Source organism: Epinephelus moara, chromosome 17, assembly GCF_006386435.1.
Source record: "Epinephelus moara isolate mb chromosome 17, YSFRI_EMoa_1.0, whole genome shotgun sequence".
NCBI lineage: Eukaryota > Metazoa > Chordata > Actinopteri > Perciformes > Serranidae > Epinephelus > Epinephelus moara.
In genome coordinates this window covers 19,292,306-19,309,671 of record NC_065522.1, presented here as the reverse complement: position 1 = coordinate 19,309,671, position 17,366 = coordinate 19,292,306, and the positions used below count along the sequence as shown (strand labels likewise).

Genomic DNA, 17,366 nt, shown 5'->3' with positions numbered 1-17,366 from the left:
AGTATAGCATGTCGTTCAAAACTGCATAAAAAGTCATAGTATAGCAAGTCGTTTCAAACTGCATGAAAAAACATAATGGTGTAGCATGTCATTCAAAACTGCATAAAAAGACATACTANCATAAAAAGTCATAGTATAGCAAGTCGTTTCAAACTGCATAAAAAAGTCATAGTATAGCATGTCGTTCAAAACTGCATGAAAAAACATAATGGTGTAGCATGTCATTCAAAACTGCATAAAAAGACATACTATGGCATGTTGTTCAAAACTGCATAAAAAAGTGAAATTGCCATATAAACATTATTAGTTTATGTGAGAAGAAGTGATCTTACCTTGTATCTCTGCTGATTTTTTCAGTTGTTTTAGACAGAGAGAGACATTTTGCCATAGAAAGAGTCTTTATTTCTCATTTAGGGTACATTCAGTTGCATAATTTAACATTTTAAGATAAGACCACTTACTATTTAGAGCATTGTAATGAAATTAAACATGAAGGATCCAGTGTGTTTGACAGCCAAAGATGTAACTAGGGATGCAGAATATTGGATTATTTTGGTGATGCTGATAACTGATGTGGATATTGATATATCCACTTTTTTCATCAGCTAATTTTAGTGATCATCAAGTGTTTTTATAGTGGTATTAACATTATTATTATTATTATGATGGCCCACCAGCAGATGGAGACATTAAATAGAATGCTTTTCAATGTATATTATTCATTAATTGTGCAAAATAAGAAAAAGCATGTTGGTAAAATCTGTTTGTTTTAAAGACAATTTCGACCAATACCATGCATCCCTAGATAGAAATAATTACATTTCCCAGTAAGGACATCCAGAAGTAGTGTTGGCAAAGTATACTATTTCATTTGGATTTCTTTTGTCACAAAACAGAGCTGGAATCTAATTATTTTTGAAACAGGTTTTTTTTAACATTGAATATTAAATGTCTTTATCAATTATATATTTTCTGCCTTGCTAATGCAAATTAGAGCCAATCTTCAACTTTTATTTCAGAGTAGTTACTCAAGATCTGGCATGTCCTCGTATCCTCCCTCTTCCTCCTGCCTTCTTTGCTCCTCTAGTTTCTTCCTCTCTTCCTCTGCTCTTTGCCTCTCCTCCATCGCCTTCTTCATCTCCTCCTCCACCTCCTTCCTCTGAAAGTTCTGCAAGCCTTCCTCTTTCTTGTTCTGCCCATCAGTGACATTCTCCTGTTTTTTATTCTCTGCAGTGTCATAGGCCCACTCCTCGTCTGAGTCACTGATGTCATCATCATCGATGTCATGGTCGGGATGGAATGACTCTGTGGTTTCAGTTGTGTCCTCGGGCTCCGGCTCAGGTTTGTAGTTGGGGTCCTCCAGTTTGCCCCAGGCCACCTGGTCCGCCTTGCGGAGGGTGATCTCCACTTTGGAAGGGACCATGTTGACAAAGCTCTGCTTGACATCGACCACCTGAGGGTAAGAGAAATCAAATTATAGTCTATATGTATAGTATGTCGAATAGTATGTCAAACAAAAAGGTCATAGAGAAGTAGCATAGATTGCCATGAAAAATTTAATATAAAGTCATTGTATAGTATGTTGAAGGTAAGCCATAGTATAAGTAGTATGTCAAATAAAGTCATTAAGAAACACATTTTTAAAAAATCAGCTCAGTCCTATGTAGAAGAGTTGTTAAATACAGTTTCCATAAAGTCTGCCAGAGGGATCAGATAAGTTCTTTAAACATAAGAAAAATGAGCATCAGTATATTTAAAATTCATAACTGTATTTGCAGTAGGTTAGTTATATCACTCTGCTGACAGATGTATGTAGATGTACTTATTTAAATACTTACGCCCCAGAAGCGGAACTCTCTCTTGAAAAGCTTATCATTCTCAAACTGGATTTGACATGAGAGCTAAAGAGAGTTGAAAGACAGAAAAAGAATAAGTAATAAGAATAAGATGATTTTATTAATATGTAATACTTAAATGTGTGCATTACCAACACATTCCTGTTCACAACTCATCAAATACTGGCCCTACACGTCAAACTATGGTGCTCTAGGTACCTAGGATGTCCGCTAATAGTCAACTAGACCGTCACACACTAATTGGTACTAGAATTACTAGTTGGTTAAACTTAGACACTCTGAGAAAAATGGGAGGAGTTTGGATCAGCATGCAAAACTAACCAACAGTTCTCCCTCTCTCACACAGTCACGCTGACTGGATGGTTTTTTGCTATGCTGAACGAAAGGTGCTTTTGGGCCCGTGGGAGATACCAACAAGCACTGACATTGTTGTCATGTTTTGAAAGATAACACAGGGTGCAAAGTACCTCACGTTCCAGTAAATTTAAATTATGATGAACAGTTTTAAATGGCACTCATCATGTGCACAACATTTTTTTTCAGATAATATTTCAATGTACAGATGAAATTGTGCTCAATTTTGACTGTTTATTTTGGAGAGTTTCTTGATTTTAAACTAGTCCAACTTGCATTTAGATGTCAGGGAAATTAGTCGTTAAGAACATCCTTACATTAGGTACTCCACTTGAGTCATTTTGGGATGCTTGTAACACTTGTAACATGCATACTGTCTTAAAACCACAAAAATAGTTCCTGTTCGTTAAAACCATATCATCTCTTTAAAACAGAACAAAAAAAACTTCAACCAATGTAGCTTTACTTCATTTTTTGGTTTTGCTACAAATGTACTTCACTAGATTTCTAAGAAAGATCATGATTTGGCTTAAAATTAGTATGTTTGTTACTAACATGACGTAATGTAATCTGGTGTAACATACACAGTTTAAATAGCCCAATGTTGACTTTTTCGCTCTGTATACTACGTCAGGTACCCTGAGCTTCTAATAATGACACAGCCTGGTGCATCTCATACAGACTGTAAAGGGTGCCACTGAACAAGTGCCAGCATTTGAGGAGTTGCGAGTGAGAACGCCCTGGAAATATTGACCTTTCAAAATGTTAAATATTGTACAATATTGTTTGCTAGCTGCATGGTTAAATTGTAAGTGAGAATAAATATGTGTAAGTATGTATTTATATAACTACGGAGTTTTGTAAAATGTACAATATTTCCTTTGAATGTAGAAAAGTAGCAGTAAAAAGTATGAGTACATCAAACTTGTTCTTGAGTACCATACTTGAGTAAATGTACTCAGTTACTTTCCACCATTGGTATTCATTATAGAGTTGTGTGTGTAAACCACTCACCACTGTCCGGTTGGCTTCTATGCAGCAAAATTCTGGGTTTGCATTCTTCGCATAAATTGTTACAACAACATTGTTTCCTGTTTGGTGCCAGTCGTATCGACAAGCCACCTTCTTCTTGTCCTGTAAACAAACACAACACAATACTAAGGTCAGTCACAAATTTAGGGTGTTTTGAATCAATTTTGTCACTACTGCTCGTCTGTTTCCTATTTGCAAAGCAGTAAGTCACGATCAACAGCAGAGTGAATTGAATCTCCTTGCATACTGGTGTTGCACAAATAATGACACCTTCCTGTTGTTTAATGTGACGCCACTGTTGTTCAATCACATGCAAAATCAACAAATAAAACAGCTGCTGCTTTTTCACGTCATCAGGCTAAGTTGTCAAATCTATCTATCATCTAAAGTTTGTTCATTCATTCATTATCCGTAACCACTTATCCTTTTCAGGTCTGACACAGAGGCAGACAATGTCTACGGGCAATTTAGAGTCACCAATTAACCTGCATGTCTTTGGACTGTGGGAGGAAGCTGGAGAACCTGGAAGAAAATCCACGCTGACACTGGAGAACTCTGATGTCACAGTGAAGTTGACCTTTTGATTATAAAATGTGATCACTTCATTATTTTATCCTATTAGACATTTGTGTAAAGGAAAAAGCATATGAAGTCTTGAGTTATGGCCAAAAACATATTTTGTGAGGTCACAGTGGCCTTGGCCTTTGAGCATCGAAATTCAATCTAATTGGAGGTTGTTGAGTCCAAGTGAACATTTGTACCAAATTTGAAGAAATTCCCTCACAATGTTCTTGAGATATAGGATTCACAAAAATGAGACACATATGGTCACAGTGACCTTGACCTTCGACTTCCGAAATCTAATCAGTTTATCGTTGAGTCCAAGGATGTTTGTGCCAAATTAGAAGAAATTCTCTTAAGACGATCTTGAAATATTGCGTTCGTGAGAATGAGATGTATCTAAGGTCACAGCAACCTTGACCACCAAAATCTAATTAGTTGATCTTCAACCCCAAGTGAATGTTTGCGCATCCTTGACATATTGCACTCACAAGAATGAGATAGACAAGTTCACAGTGACCTTAACCTTTGACCACCGACCACCAAAAACAAACTAGTTCATCATTGAGTCCAAGTGGACATTTGTGCCAAATTTGAACATATTCCCTTGAGGTGTCATGTTCTCAAGGACAGGATGTACAGACGTACAACTCGAAAACACACTGCCTCGGTTCATGGCATGGGGTAATTTTAAAAGTTGAGGTTGTTTCGTTGACATCGTCATCTCTATATTACATAAGGTATTTTGTCAGCAACAACTTTGTCCTGAAATGACATTGAACGCTAACTTTAACTCAGACCCTTTTGCCTTTTACCTTTCATTTTAGTAGAACGCCCCCCGAGGTGGTGTACATACCTGCTTTGGGACCCAGCGGTGTTTCCCTGTGGTGCAGCCCTTCTGGTCCAGGAAGGCGTTGAAATCTATTGTCTTTATGCAGCAGCAGCTCCAGTACTTATACCTGAACAATAACACAATCACAGGTGAGAAGCAGTTTGTAACAGCTGCATCATTCAGGAAATGGAAAGCTATGACCTCACTGATATTCATATAATGATACACATCCAACAAGCAGCAGTTTCACTTGAGAGACATGGGTGTAAGTGTCTCACTCAAGGCCTCCATATCAGAGTGATGCACATATACTTTAATACAATTCACAGAGAAGTTTAATTTACTTCTAAAGTCGGCTCTAATGTCACGGATTTGTTTCTTATTACTTATCTTTCATTAATAGTCTGATCTTAAGCTTTTATGTTTCTTGCTTTGCTCACATGGCCTTCAGTTTTGTTTACTTTACATCTCCTCTTTGTAGAAGCCCTCTAATTATGCTCTGAAAAGAGACTTATGCAAATAAAGATTGTAATTATGATTGTGTTACAGCGGATTGTGCATAATGCCTTTTTGTAATATCCGGAGTAAAGAAGTGGAAACATGCAGCAGTGTGTCTTTGTGTCTTACCCCTCGTGGAAGACGGGTGCTCCGGGGTGGTGGGTGCAGACCTCCATGTCTGTCTCTGGGCCTTGATAGACCTGAACACACAAACAAAAAGCTAATGATCACTGGGTGAAGATGGGACGATCAATAACCTGTAACAGATTACAGCCTCTCCTCACACCTCTGTTCATCAGTCAAGCAATAAGGTCACCAGTCAAGTGTGTGTTGTTTGTCTGAATGCAACGTTCATCAATCTTGGGGTCGGGAGCTCAAGTGAGGTCATTTGTTTTTGCAGACGGGGTCAGAGAAGAAGTTTCTTCAATCAAGGAAACGTTTTCTGATCAAATCAGAACAGCTCTGATTACTTTACTTTAAAGATTTCCACGTGTAGCTGATTAACTGACCACGTTTTGGAGTGTTAAACACATGAATGCACATAATAATATAAATATTTTATCAACAGCAAGTGTCAGTTGTCATTTATTTAACCAGAAATATTTACTGCTATGGAGAAATACTTAAAATTTGTAACAGATATGAAAGTTTTCGGGGGATACAAATTTACTGAATGGGAAAAAAAGAAAAAATTCAATACATTTTAAAATGTAATCTTTTCAATTTGGACCTCATAATCCTGAAAAAAGGATTAAAAAGAATGTTTTACTCAAATTTATATGAAAGCACAAAGAATAGAGAAAATATTTGTACTCATTATTCAAGGTAAAAGCAACCATTACACAGTAAAAAGCCCCCTTTCAGTGTTACATTGTCATAACTTATATTACTGTATCATTATTATCATTATTACTAATGTACTTACAAGTCAGCATTTCAATGTTGCAGCTGGAGCTACAACTTCACGTACTGTTTAAGCTATAATAATACATCATGTTTTGTCAGATGATCATATATTTTATGGGTAAATTTTCTAATCTGCTCAGTAACTAATAATAATAATAGCTGTCAAGTTTTTTTTAATTATTATATCAGTATAGTGAAGTAAAAGGGAAAAAAGAAAGTAGGATAAAGTCAGTTAAGTTCAATAAATGCTCCACCACTTAAATATTCTGGGAGAGATTTTTGTGGAAAAGAAAAGAGGCCAGTACAGGTTACAAATGTGGCAGTGACAGGTATGGTAAATGGCTCACATGTGTTGTGACCCATCTTGTCCACTAGATGGAGCTGTTAAAAAGCTTTACAGGACTACAGTCCAGGAATGATCAACTGTTCTTATGGGCTTTTGCTGGTGCCAGATAGGCGACTATTTTTGGCCACAGACATTGCCAACAAACACAAAGACACACACACACACACACACACATAACTGAACACATAATAAAAGAGGCACTCACTGTTTTGCATCCTGCGTTCTTGCATCGGGTCCCGAACATGATCGCCTTACTCTCTGTCAGAAGAGAAAGACGAGAAGAGAGTTGACATGAGGACATCAGGACTGTGTGAGGAATGTGTCAAAATGTATTTCTTATCGAGTCAGCTTTGTCTTTTGTTTACTTATCGAGTCAGCTTTGTCTTTTGTTTACTTAACATTCAGAACACAGTTATATTCCAAACACAAAAGCACATTTTAATGCACTCCTTAATCAATAGCAAATTAACATACTTTATTACGCATTTGTTTTTTCCGTCCATTCCACTGGATGAAGAATCTTAACGCAGAAGTCACCAAATGGTAAAAATGACAATATGGTCTTTTTTTTTAAAGATACTTTTTTGGGATTTTGAAAGGACAGTGCATTAGCATGAAAGGGGGGATGACATGCAGCAAAGGGCTGTGGACGCGGGGCAAAGCCTATGTACATGGGACTCCCTGCTCTACCAGGTGAGCTAACGGGCGCCCCAGCAGACCTTTTTTCAACATAAAAACAAAAGTTTAATCATTTTTAATGAATAATTCACTCATATCAATGAACAAAGTGATGCTTTGAAACACACTGCATATATATTTGTGTTGTATTTGTCATTACTACTCAGAATATCTTCAGTTTCTGAAGTATTTCCAGAAAACGTTGTGTTCAAACCTTCCTGAGATGAATATTCTGTGTACATAATCAATAAAATGCATCACAGGGAAGTGTATCATCAGAAAACCTGAACAATTAGTTCCCTATGTAAACAGTATTTTCCCATTGACACCGAGATTCACCGGATGAGGGACGAATATTTGTGACAAAATCCTAAGTAAAAGCAATAAATCTTACTTTAAACACAGTTTAAACACAAATTATTTCCTTTAACAATATGATTAATAGACTTAAACGTGCTTTGCGCGTCCTCCTTGCCTCACAGTCAGCTATGCTTGTAAAAAAGGGGGCGTAGCTCTACTGTGGTCTACTTTAAATGATGTGGAACACTGATTGGCTTATAGACATCCCATCCAATAAGGTAATGCATTTGAGTGGAGTAACCATAGATCTAGACATCCTAGAAAAGTTATGTCCATTGGAATAGATGGAGGATTTGAATGAGTGAAAGAACAAGTGAGAAACTGCTACTAATGAAGTAAGAATACCTCGACGTGTTTCCACTGCAAGTGATTTGTTTCTGCAATCTTCTTTTTTTAGGGTTGAGGCATTCTGTGTGCTGATAGATTTTTTTTTTTTTTTTATTGTTTTAAGAAAGTAAAGTTTTTGAACCTAAATGTCCTGATGAAACAGTGATTTCTGCAACACAGTTGTACAATACTATAAACTATTGTTGAACTATGCATTAAACGTTCACAAAAAATTTAGTCCTGACACATGCACACAGAAAACATGCAGAGAGGCAGAAATACACAAAAACACATGTAGTTACACACAAACTAATGTAAAATACTCCTTATCAGGTCATTTCTGTCTGTTATTGAGTTTTAAAGATTTTATGAATATTTCAAGCTGCATTACCAATTAACCTGTTTCAAGTATTTTCTAATATTAAGTTTAATTTCCACGATTCTTATTCAGAAACCTGGTGTATTTTTTATTGTTTCAAGACACTTAGTTTCAGAAAAGTCTTCAAACAAGTTGATTTCTATTGGAAACAGGTTTAAATATTTACCCTGCACTGGCAGATATTCTGGCTAACAAGTTGGATTTAACATACCTAAAAGAAAGATGTATTTTTTGGACTTTTTTACAAAACACTAAACTGTTGTGGAATCACTTTCAACTTCCCTGAGAGCACAGTATGAATATTTCAATCTGTTTCTCATACAAATGACCTTGTCTCAAGTATTTCATGTTTCTTTTTCTTGTTTCTAGTGCAAAAATCTGCCTTATTTGGTCTTTTTTTTGTCTTTTTTTGTTCAAGATACACTAATTTTCGAAAACTTTTGTAAATTTTTTACAAAAAACTGTTGTTGAATTGTTGCATCACAATAATCCAAACACACATTTACCCCTGAACGTGTACATTAGCAAACACGAAACACAAGTATAGGCAGAAATGCCTGCTCTGTAAATATTAAATGTAGAATAATACACACATGAACTGGAAAAACAAATCATTTTCATATCAAGTTTGTGACTGAAGTGTAATGTTACTACAGTTTTCAACATAACTGTAAATAAAAATATAAATAAAAAAAAATCTAAGAGCACAGTGTGAATATTTTAACCTGTTTTTAATACAAATTAACATGTTTCAGATATTTTCTAATATAAGGTGTGTTTTTTTTATTCTAGTGATGCAAGCTGCCTCATTTTGGGGTTGTTTAAGGACTGACAGAAAAACTAAAATACTGTTATCTTAAGATTTCTCGCTTTTCTCGATTTCTCGCTTTTTTTTTTTTAGGTAACATTGTTTAAAATGTAATAAGACTGCATTTTTTGCTGTATATGACAGTTGATTTTGAGATGAAAAGAAAAGTTAACATCCAAAGGCCTCAGTATTAAACACACACACACACACACACACACACACACACTGACCTTTCTTCTCATTCTCAGCTCTATTGCTGATGTCCAGTTTCTCCAGCACCTGAGCCAGCGACGCAGATACTTTGTGGGGCAACTTTGTCTTGGCCTCGTCTGAACTGCACATAAAAACACACACACTTTCATGTTAACACAAAAATGGATGTCGTTAAACAAACACACAAGCTCAGCTACACACAGAGCACTGCAGGATGTATGGAGTTATCCACTAAGTTATTTATTCCAGGAATATTGCGGGCGACCTCATCCTGACCTCTGTGGATGAATACAGAGGCAGCTGCACGCCTGTGAGTAACAGGAAGCTCTATACAAGAAGACACATCCCAGTTATCTTATGCAAATGAGAGAAAGAGGGATCTTGCAATTACAAACACACACCTGGGCCTCTCCTTCTGCAGTGTCTCAGCAGATTTGGGTCCCTGGTAGATTATCTCGTGGTCGTTGGTGTGTTTAATCTCGCCCTTATCTGATGACACCTCCGGCCGCAGTGGCTCCTGGGGCTTCTCGTTGCTGTGGCGCCCGCGGGTGCAACCCTGCATTCAAAAACAGAGCTCAGTCTTGGTTTAAGGATCTAAAACTTTACATATTATTTCTCCTCTAGTTGGAGATTAATTTTAGTAACTGTGTCCCATATAATCCTTCACAGAGAAAAATGACTGGAGCTACTGCTCACTGTACCGTGCGGTACCTTAATATGTTTCTGTTAAAGGGTGAATCATAACATTTTTCAGTCTTAAAGCAATAGTCACGTGCTCATATAAACATTAAAGCTGTTCTTGCTTCCTGCAAACGGTGGCCAAAAAAGGTTAATGCACTACAGTGACCACAGAATGCACACAGTCAGGACATACTACTGTCTCATAACTTTGACCCTCTTACACATTTATCCGTTACCATGGAGATAAAACAATAAGTAATGACTGCATACATTGTAGATTCTAACATATTATATTCACGGTAGTAAAATTACAGAGGCTAATCATTTCTCTGTCATTGTTTATTTATTGCTATTATCACTAATCGACTGGTCATCAGTCACTTGGATGCGCGATCATCCATCATTGCGACTTCTGACAGCTGTCAATTGGTTGTCAAACAGCTGTCAGTGAGCTGTCAAGCTTTCATCTGTTTGCAGCTCAGTCAATGTGACGTATCGTCCGCTGTGCAAAGGATTGTGGGTCAGAATAGACAGAAAAGCATGCTGACTTGCATACTGCAAAATCGGTCCAGGTGTAGCAGAACATCCTGGTACTTTAGGCATACTACATTTGACATACTATGTACTGGGACATACTAAATCTTTTTTCTGGCATACTATATAGTATGGTAGTGTGGGTATTGGAACGCACAGTGTGTTTGTGTTCTGAAGCGGGAAGAAAGGTTTTTTAATTAATTCCTTATTGAATTTTATCGATATAAACAAACAAGGCAGGTTTTCAAGTCCTGTTCCTTACAAAAATGAAAGAAAACAGCAGCTGGAAGAAAAGTGGAGTGAGGAGGTGACGTAAAAGGGTAAATTATGATATTATTATTTAACACAAGCTACATAAAGCTGTCACTCTTTTATAATATTGTGAAGGTCAAATGTAAAAAAGGATCCATACCTTTTTATGTTGCCTATTTTGCAGCTTGTTAATGTATTTGTTCTGGATTTATGTGTTTTCCCAGCTTGCACCGAACATCAATGTAACGTCAGCAAGACGTTGGACCCTTATGTTGGACAGACATTATCTTTTGGTTGGAATGAATATCAGGTTGATGACATAATAAATGTCATACAACATTCACATTATGGGGACATTAACATTATAAAGTTTTGCAGACATTTTTTTTCTCCAGACCTCACAACTAACCGTCATTATTCTATGTCAAGATGTTGTTGGCATGAGATGTTTAGAAGACCTTGGATTTTGGTTACATAACAACACAAGTTAAAGCCAACAAAACAGCAATGTCATCTGTCATTAGTATCCCACCTCAAATCAAGGCTGGCATTAGATGCTGTCCTGACATTAAATATTGATCACGCAACGTCACAACCTAAGTTAAACTAAATATCAACATCTAAAAACGTTGCTGGCCAGCTGTGAATTGACGTCTGAAGCTGCAGCAGATTTGTCCAAATACATTTTTTGGGGCTGTTGTACCATGTTTGCCTTTGTCGACCACCATATATTCTTTCTGTTTACACTGGCCATTAAAATATTCCCTCCTGATGAGCTTCCTATGTAAAGTAATAGAGGACAAAATCCAAAATCACTGAAGCATCAATGTGTAAGCATGGCTTTACTGGTGCAGCTGGTAAATGTGGAGCTAATTTTGACAATCTAACCCTTTATATTTCATTATTAATCTTAAGATGCAAAGTAACTAAAGGTATCAAATAATTGTAGTTGAGTAAAAAGTACAAAATGTGCCCCTGAATTATAAGTAGGAGGTTTAGAAGTGCAGTAAGAACCTGACACTTGTACTTTAGTATGTACTTAGTTGATTTACAGTGCTTTTTACACTACTTGATTCTTAATATCTCACCTTATCATTATTTTTTTACTTTCACTGAGACGTGATTTATGCAGCATCCTTACAGAAGATCTGTTCCAACTTCCAACCAACCACAAATATTTACAGGCTCCTGCATTATCTAAAGATGCTAGTGTTTGACCCTGAGCTGTTTTACCTTAATGGAGAGAAACTCAGAGAAGTCCGTTGTCCTCTTCTTACAGCAGGACCAACCCTGGAGAAGGACACACAAACAAACATGTTCATCTTCTTCCCCGGCTAAATAAAAGAGTTTATATGTTTACTTATATACAGTATGAATGTTACCTTCAGAGCATCATGGAAGATGGGGACACCTGGATGAAAGAGGCAGGAATCTTTAGGAGGAAAAAGAAAGAGTCAGTCTGTATATAGACACACATATACACACACACACACACACACTCGGCAGAGTGTACCAGCTGTTCAGGGGGGTCACTAGAGTTGAGAGGGAGCGTCCCATAAAAGGAAGTTGGTTGCTGGCTCATGCTCCCAGAGACATGTGGCCTATTATACAGTACATGCTCTCTCACACTCACACACAGTTTATACGACAATAAAAACACAACTTCTTTGACGTCACACAACCCAACACTTGCTTTATCCCGCTTTTACAAGTAAATAAAGATCATAAATCTGGTTTCCTATCCATTTGTTGTGGTTGATAAAGTATTCACAGTAATCTCTGCTCATTTGCACTGAATGTGTTTCGTCTTTATACTGAATTTGTCAAATTTGAATCCAAATTTTAACATCGATTTGTATAGTTAGACAAATAAATCTGGTCACATGAACATACTTTTAAAATAAACGCATACATAAGCCCAATGTCAGACTAAAATACTATTAGAGGTAGTTTGGAAAAGTTGTCTGTTTGAAAAGTCTGAATAAAGCTGTCCCCTTTTTCAAGGATACTGGAAAGTAGTCCTGATTTCAGCTTGCAGTGATGTATTTTACAACTCTTGCAGAGTGCAGAAGTTAGATTAATGAGTCTATTAAACCTCTGCTAAGAAAAACAAAGCAAATCTGTTCAACTCCAGCACCTACCAACACTAACAAGAGCAAGTTATATACTTGAGTTCAGGCTTTTGTTTCCCTTCACACAGACTGACTTCCACTGAGGCTTCACGACCTCAGTGACCAAAATATTAAACCAACCAACAACCCCTGACTGGACCGAGTGTTTGAATTAAAAGTACAAAAAGAGAGACAGACAAGGTCTTACCATCCTTGTTCTTGTCAGCGTCATACTTCAGTCCACAGCCTTTGTTGTAGCACAGCAGAGCCATGTTGGCCTGATGGTTTGTGTGATTCCTTCTTCACTCTACAGCTTGTGTCTGATATCTTTCTCCACCCTGGCGGTCTCTCCCAGTCTTAATACTGTGGTCAGACCTCCAGAAGTTTCTCCGGCTAGAGAGAAAAGAGAGATCCAGAAGGGGTGGTTATCTTCAGAGGGGAACAGAAAGAGAGAGGGGGCCTTCTCTCTCTATCGGGCTGAATGAAAGATAAAAATAGCAGCTCCCTCCTCTCTTGCCTCTCTCAATTTACAGCTGTCAAAACTTATCTGAAGGTGGGGGTTGACATTCCTCCTGGTGAGCGTCGGCTGTCACACAGAGGACTGCTGTGGCCTGGCAGCCGCCACCATCGGACTGACATCTGCTGGATTTCTGTCACATTATCTTACTGGATCCACTGCAGTCTGGACAAATCATAGGCCTATTTTCTCAGAAGCAAGCTGCGATATTACGCCTGTTGAGCATTTAAATTCAGTGCCAAATATGTGCCAAAATGTAATGAATATTTTTAATTAAAAGCCTGATTATGGCCCAATAAGAAGAGCTAAAATATGTGGCAACAACTGGATACATAGATGCAACAACAGTGATATAGTGGAGGGTATACCCAGCAATTTTTCTGGTCGTTTACTGTATACCCAAATATAAGCCAAAATGACAATGGAAAATTTAGGAGAGTATAACCACATCCTCCTTGGTAACCTACCCATCTACCTGGTATTACACCCACCTTATAAACTATCACTACACCACTGTGCAACAAATATTGAACATCTCACTTTAAAATAATGGCCTTTAAGGTAGCTGCTATAAAAGCCTTTACACTTCTTTGGATGCTTTCAACAAGATTTAGGAAACTGTCTGCAGAGATGTGCTCCCATTCAGCTCACAATTAATGTTCCAGTTCATCCCATTAAGGTGCTGGATGGGCTCTATGCAGACCAGTCAAGTTCTTCCACACCAAACTGGGAAGACCAGTCTTTATGGACCTAGTTTTGGACAGAAATACATAATGTGAAAACAGGAAATGGGTCTTCTCTACACTACACAAAGTTAAGACATCCCTCAACTGGAACAAAGGGTTTCCACATACTTTTGGCTGTGGCGACAAGAGTATAATTGCATATTTACAGTAACTTCTACTTTGTGGATGTTCAACCAGCTGTATCATCACAATGTGGGGAGTGTGTAAATGAACTATGGTAAACTTTTCTCCATCTTAACAACAGCTAGATCTCCCTGCTCATCTCTCCGCTTTCGCTGGCTCTAGGGTGTTGTTGTTCCAACTACAGATTGTATTTTCACATTTTTGTCAAGGAAACAATGAAAGAAAGACAGAACATGGCATCAATGGCAGCATTTGAATTCTGCATTGAAGCCAGACTTTGGTAACTTTGGGGCAGGCAAATTACAATAAAACCCATAATATCTTCGGTGTTTCACCCTTGACTGAAAACTCTTTCCACCAGATTAAATAAAAAAAAAAAAACACATCACATAACGTTAACTGATGGTTTTTTTCCATTTAAATATGCGCATTTGTTTTCCCTGTTACTGATTTCCCAACATCTCATGTCTCTGCGGCTGCACCACAAGCCCCTATTAGATCTGAGATGGCTAACACCAACTGCTGTTATTGGGTACATGTATTTGATTATCAATAACTAACCAAACTTTGAACCGTACTGATATTTGATAAGGAGGGCTAACATTAGATAATGTTTTCTATTTTCGTTAGAAGGCAGCACTACTCATCAAATTATCATAAATCTGGAGGTTCATCACTTAGCGGTACTTATTACCTTATTTCATCGATGAACTAAGTTAGCATTTGCACCTTGTTTAGCTAATGTTAGCCGGCAACAACCCCGTTGAGATGCCCATCGTTGCTCTAGACTGTAAAAATTAGGCAATAATCATCGTGAAGGTGTGAAAGAAACAGACGGCGAGTAATGGCAAATGTTACAACCTCTCAAGCTTAATTGCTGTAGCCATGATATTGTTTGTTTTTGTTTATTTTATCCTTATCTAAACACAAGGTGAATACAAATATACACATGCAGTTATGAAAGTGAAGATGTGTGAAGTGCACATAAGCAAGCTCCAGGTTATGGGAATCAGGCGTGTGGAACAGGAAGCAAACAGCTGTTGTCCGTGTTATGTAAGCATGTCGAAAACCACATAGCACTGGTGTGTAAAACTGAATTATCTAAATGGAATAATGGTTACATATGGACAATGCTGTCGCCCTTCTGTGTTACGGTGAGCATGCAGATATATATTGTATTGAGAATGAATGGTTCGCCAAATCCAAATAGATAACACGTACTGGACATTGGTTTAATGTTAGCCCAGAACACATATGCGGAACAAGATCACCTGTTCGCCCCTTCAGTGGCTTGTTCAGACATTTTGTTTTCTTAAAAGTCACCACATTAATTGTTGTCATGACTATATGTGTATGCTAGCTAATTATAAAGGCTAACATTAGCTGACCAACGTTAGCATGAATGTAAATCACTGAGCCATAATCTGTTTGGAGACCAATAACAATGAAAACAAACATGCACATTTTGATAGTTAACATCACCTTATCTGTGTTTTTTCAATTTGGTTAAATCATTTTCAGTCAGTGTTGAAACAGCAAAGATATGAGGGGTTACAGTGTCATCTGCCATGTCTGCCCCATTGACTCCAATACAACTGGCTGCAATGCAAAATTCAAATGCTATCACTGACGTCATGTCTTGTCCTTCTTTAGGAGTTTCTTGCTAGCAAACTGTAGGCGATGTTAATTAAATACAAACTAAAGTTCTGTCACAATGTTGTCTGTATCTCGCATGAAATGTCTCCAGACACATATTTTTAGAGCACTGTTTGGCTGTAATGCTAGACTGTGTGAACAAGGAGCGGTTACCATACTGTTTCCTGTACTGTACATTCAGAGGCTGGAAAAAAACTCACATCAAACTGTAAAACTAAGCTGTGCTGATCAAGTAAAAACCAAGATTCTGTTACTGTCTTGACTATTTCTCGCCTAAAATGTTTTAAGAAACATATTTTAGCTTACGGTGTGACTGTTTGTCGAGATAGTTTGTTTCCCGCCGGCCGCCATTTTGATTTTTGTGGGAAAAAACGGCAACGGCTGAGCTCAATTTGTCAGCAAGCAGCGGGAGCGTTTATTGGTCCGCTGCAGCGCACTGCATTCTGGTAGTTGTAGGTTTTTCACCGTTCGAGCAAAAACGGATGCCAAAGCCCCATTTTCCCTGTTTTCTCTGGTCATTTAGCACCAAATTCAAAAGTATTTGCGCCTCTTCACTTAATAGTTAGCCCAGTTTTATGACGAGAACATATTTTAGCAGTAAAATGCAACTTAAAGTAACACCTCTGACAAGTTATATTCCCTGTAACAATGGGAAAACTTCAGTATTTTGCACCATTCCCAGTGCGTAGTTACTGTTTACCTGTTTTTGTATACACCTGTATATATATATACACACACACCTGTTGTGACAGGTTGACCTAAAACACTTCTAACTACCTGGTCTGATTTTGTTACAACAACAACACCAACGCTCCCACGGTGAGGGATTAAAAAAAGCAGGTTCCCACCTCCTGACTCCCACTGAGCTCTGAATAATAAACTGTTTGTGTACATTTGTTACACAATCACATCAAGAGGCTCTCACAGATGCCGGCAGTGATGCATTTGGTGGTATTTCAGGGGGTTTTGATTAAATGGTTTTCAGTAGGAAATATATCACTCAAAACGTTCTCAGCCTGACAAACGGCAGCGTTTTGTCTTTAGTGAATAATTTATTGTCGAACCACCTGTAGTCGCCGCATTTGTCTCTGTGTGCCCGACGGGATGATGGATATCTGGGAGCAAAACTACAAAAACTCAGTTTATAAAACACCTCTCTGCTACATGTTAGCCTTCATTACTGATAAGCACACTCGGTTATATGATTGAGGAGCCAAAAATAAGAGGCCAATAAAATATTGCAACTATTTTAAGCAGCAGACTTCACTGAATATGTTTATAAAGGAAGAAAATATTTAAAACCACAACAAAAATAGTGTATGATGAGCTCAAAGGAGTCGTAATAGTAATAGACATTTGGGAAACACTGGTCTAAACCACTGCTGTGTCCTCCATATTATACTGTCAGAGTAAAGCCTACTGTTTAAGCAGTGAGAATACAAATAACTTTACATACATGTGTCTTTCTTTTTTAGTTTATTTTCCGCAATCTTTCTGGAGCTGTTTTAACACCACCCGCAAGTATTTTCCAGCTGTGAGCAGCTACTCCATCTCTTTTCTACATTGCATTGTGGGAGACAGTGGTAGTATCTCAAG

At 37.7% G+C, this 17,366-nt stretch overlaps 3 protein-coding genes across 3 annotated transcripts in view; 2 read left to right on the top strand and 1 right to left on the bottom strand.

Annotated features, from left to right (window-relative positions):
* Positions 1 to 17,366, top strand: part of LOC126403715 (serine/threonine-protein phosphatase PP1-beta catalytic subunit) — a 659,813-nt gene that overhangs the window by 154,622 nt on the left and 487,825 nt on the right. The window lies entirely within an intron of this gene.
* Positions 1 to 17,366, top strand: part of c17h11orf68 (chromosome 17 C11orf68 homolog) — a 616,176-nt gene that overhangs the window by 154,628 nt on the left and 444,182 nt on the right. The gene's annotated exons all lie outside the window — the stretch shown is intronic.
* On the bottom strand, positions 380 to 13,292 carry zgc:92429 (uncharacterized protein LOC445063 homolog). The gene is made up of 11 exons (XM_050066441.1): positions 12,937 to 13,292; positions 12,000 to 12,049; positions 11,851 to 11,907; positions 9,552 to 9,706; positions 9,168 to 9,271; positions 6,591 to 6,643; positions 5,263 to 5,333; positions 4,660 to 4,762; positions 3,225 to 3,344; positions 1,839 to 1,901; positions 380 to 1,453 (listed from the first exon to the last, which is right to left on the bottom strand). The coding sequence occupies exons 1-11, from the start codon at positions 12,998 to 13,000 to the stop codon at positions 1,025 to 1,027; spliced, it is 1,269 nt and encodes a 422-aa protein (XP_049922398.1). The 5' UTR covers positions 13,001 to 13,292; the 3' UTR covers positions 380 to 1,024.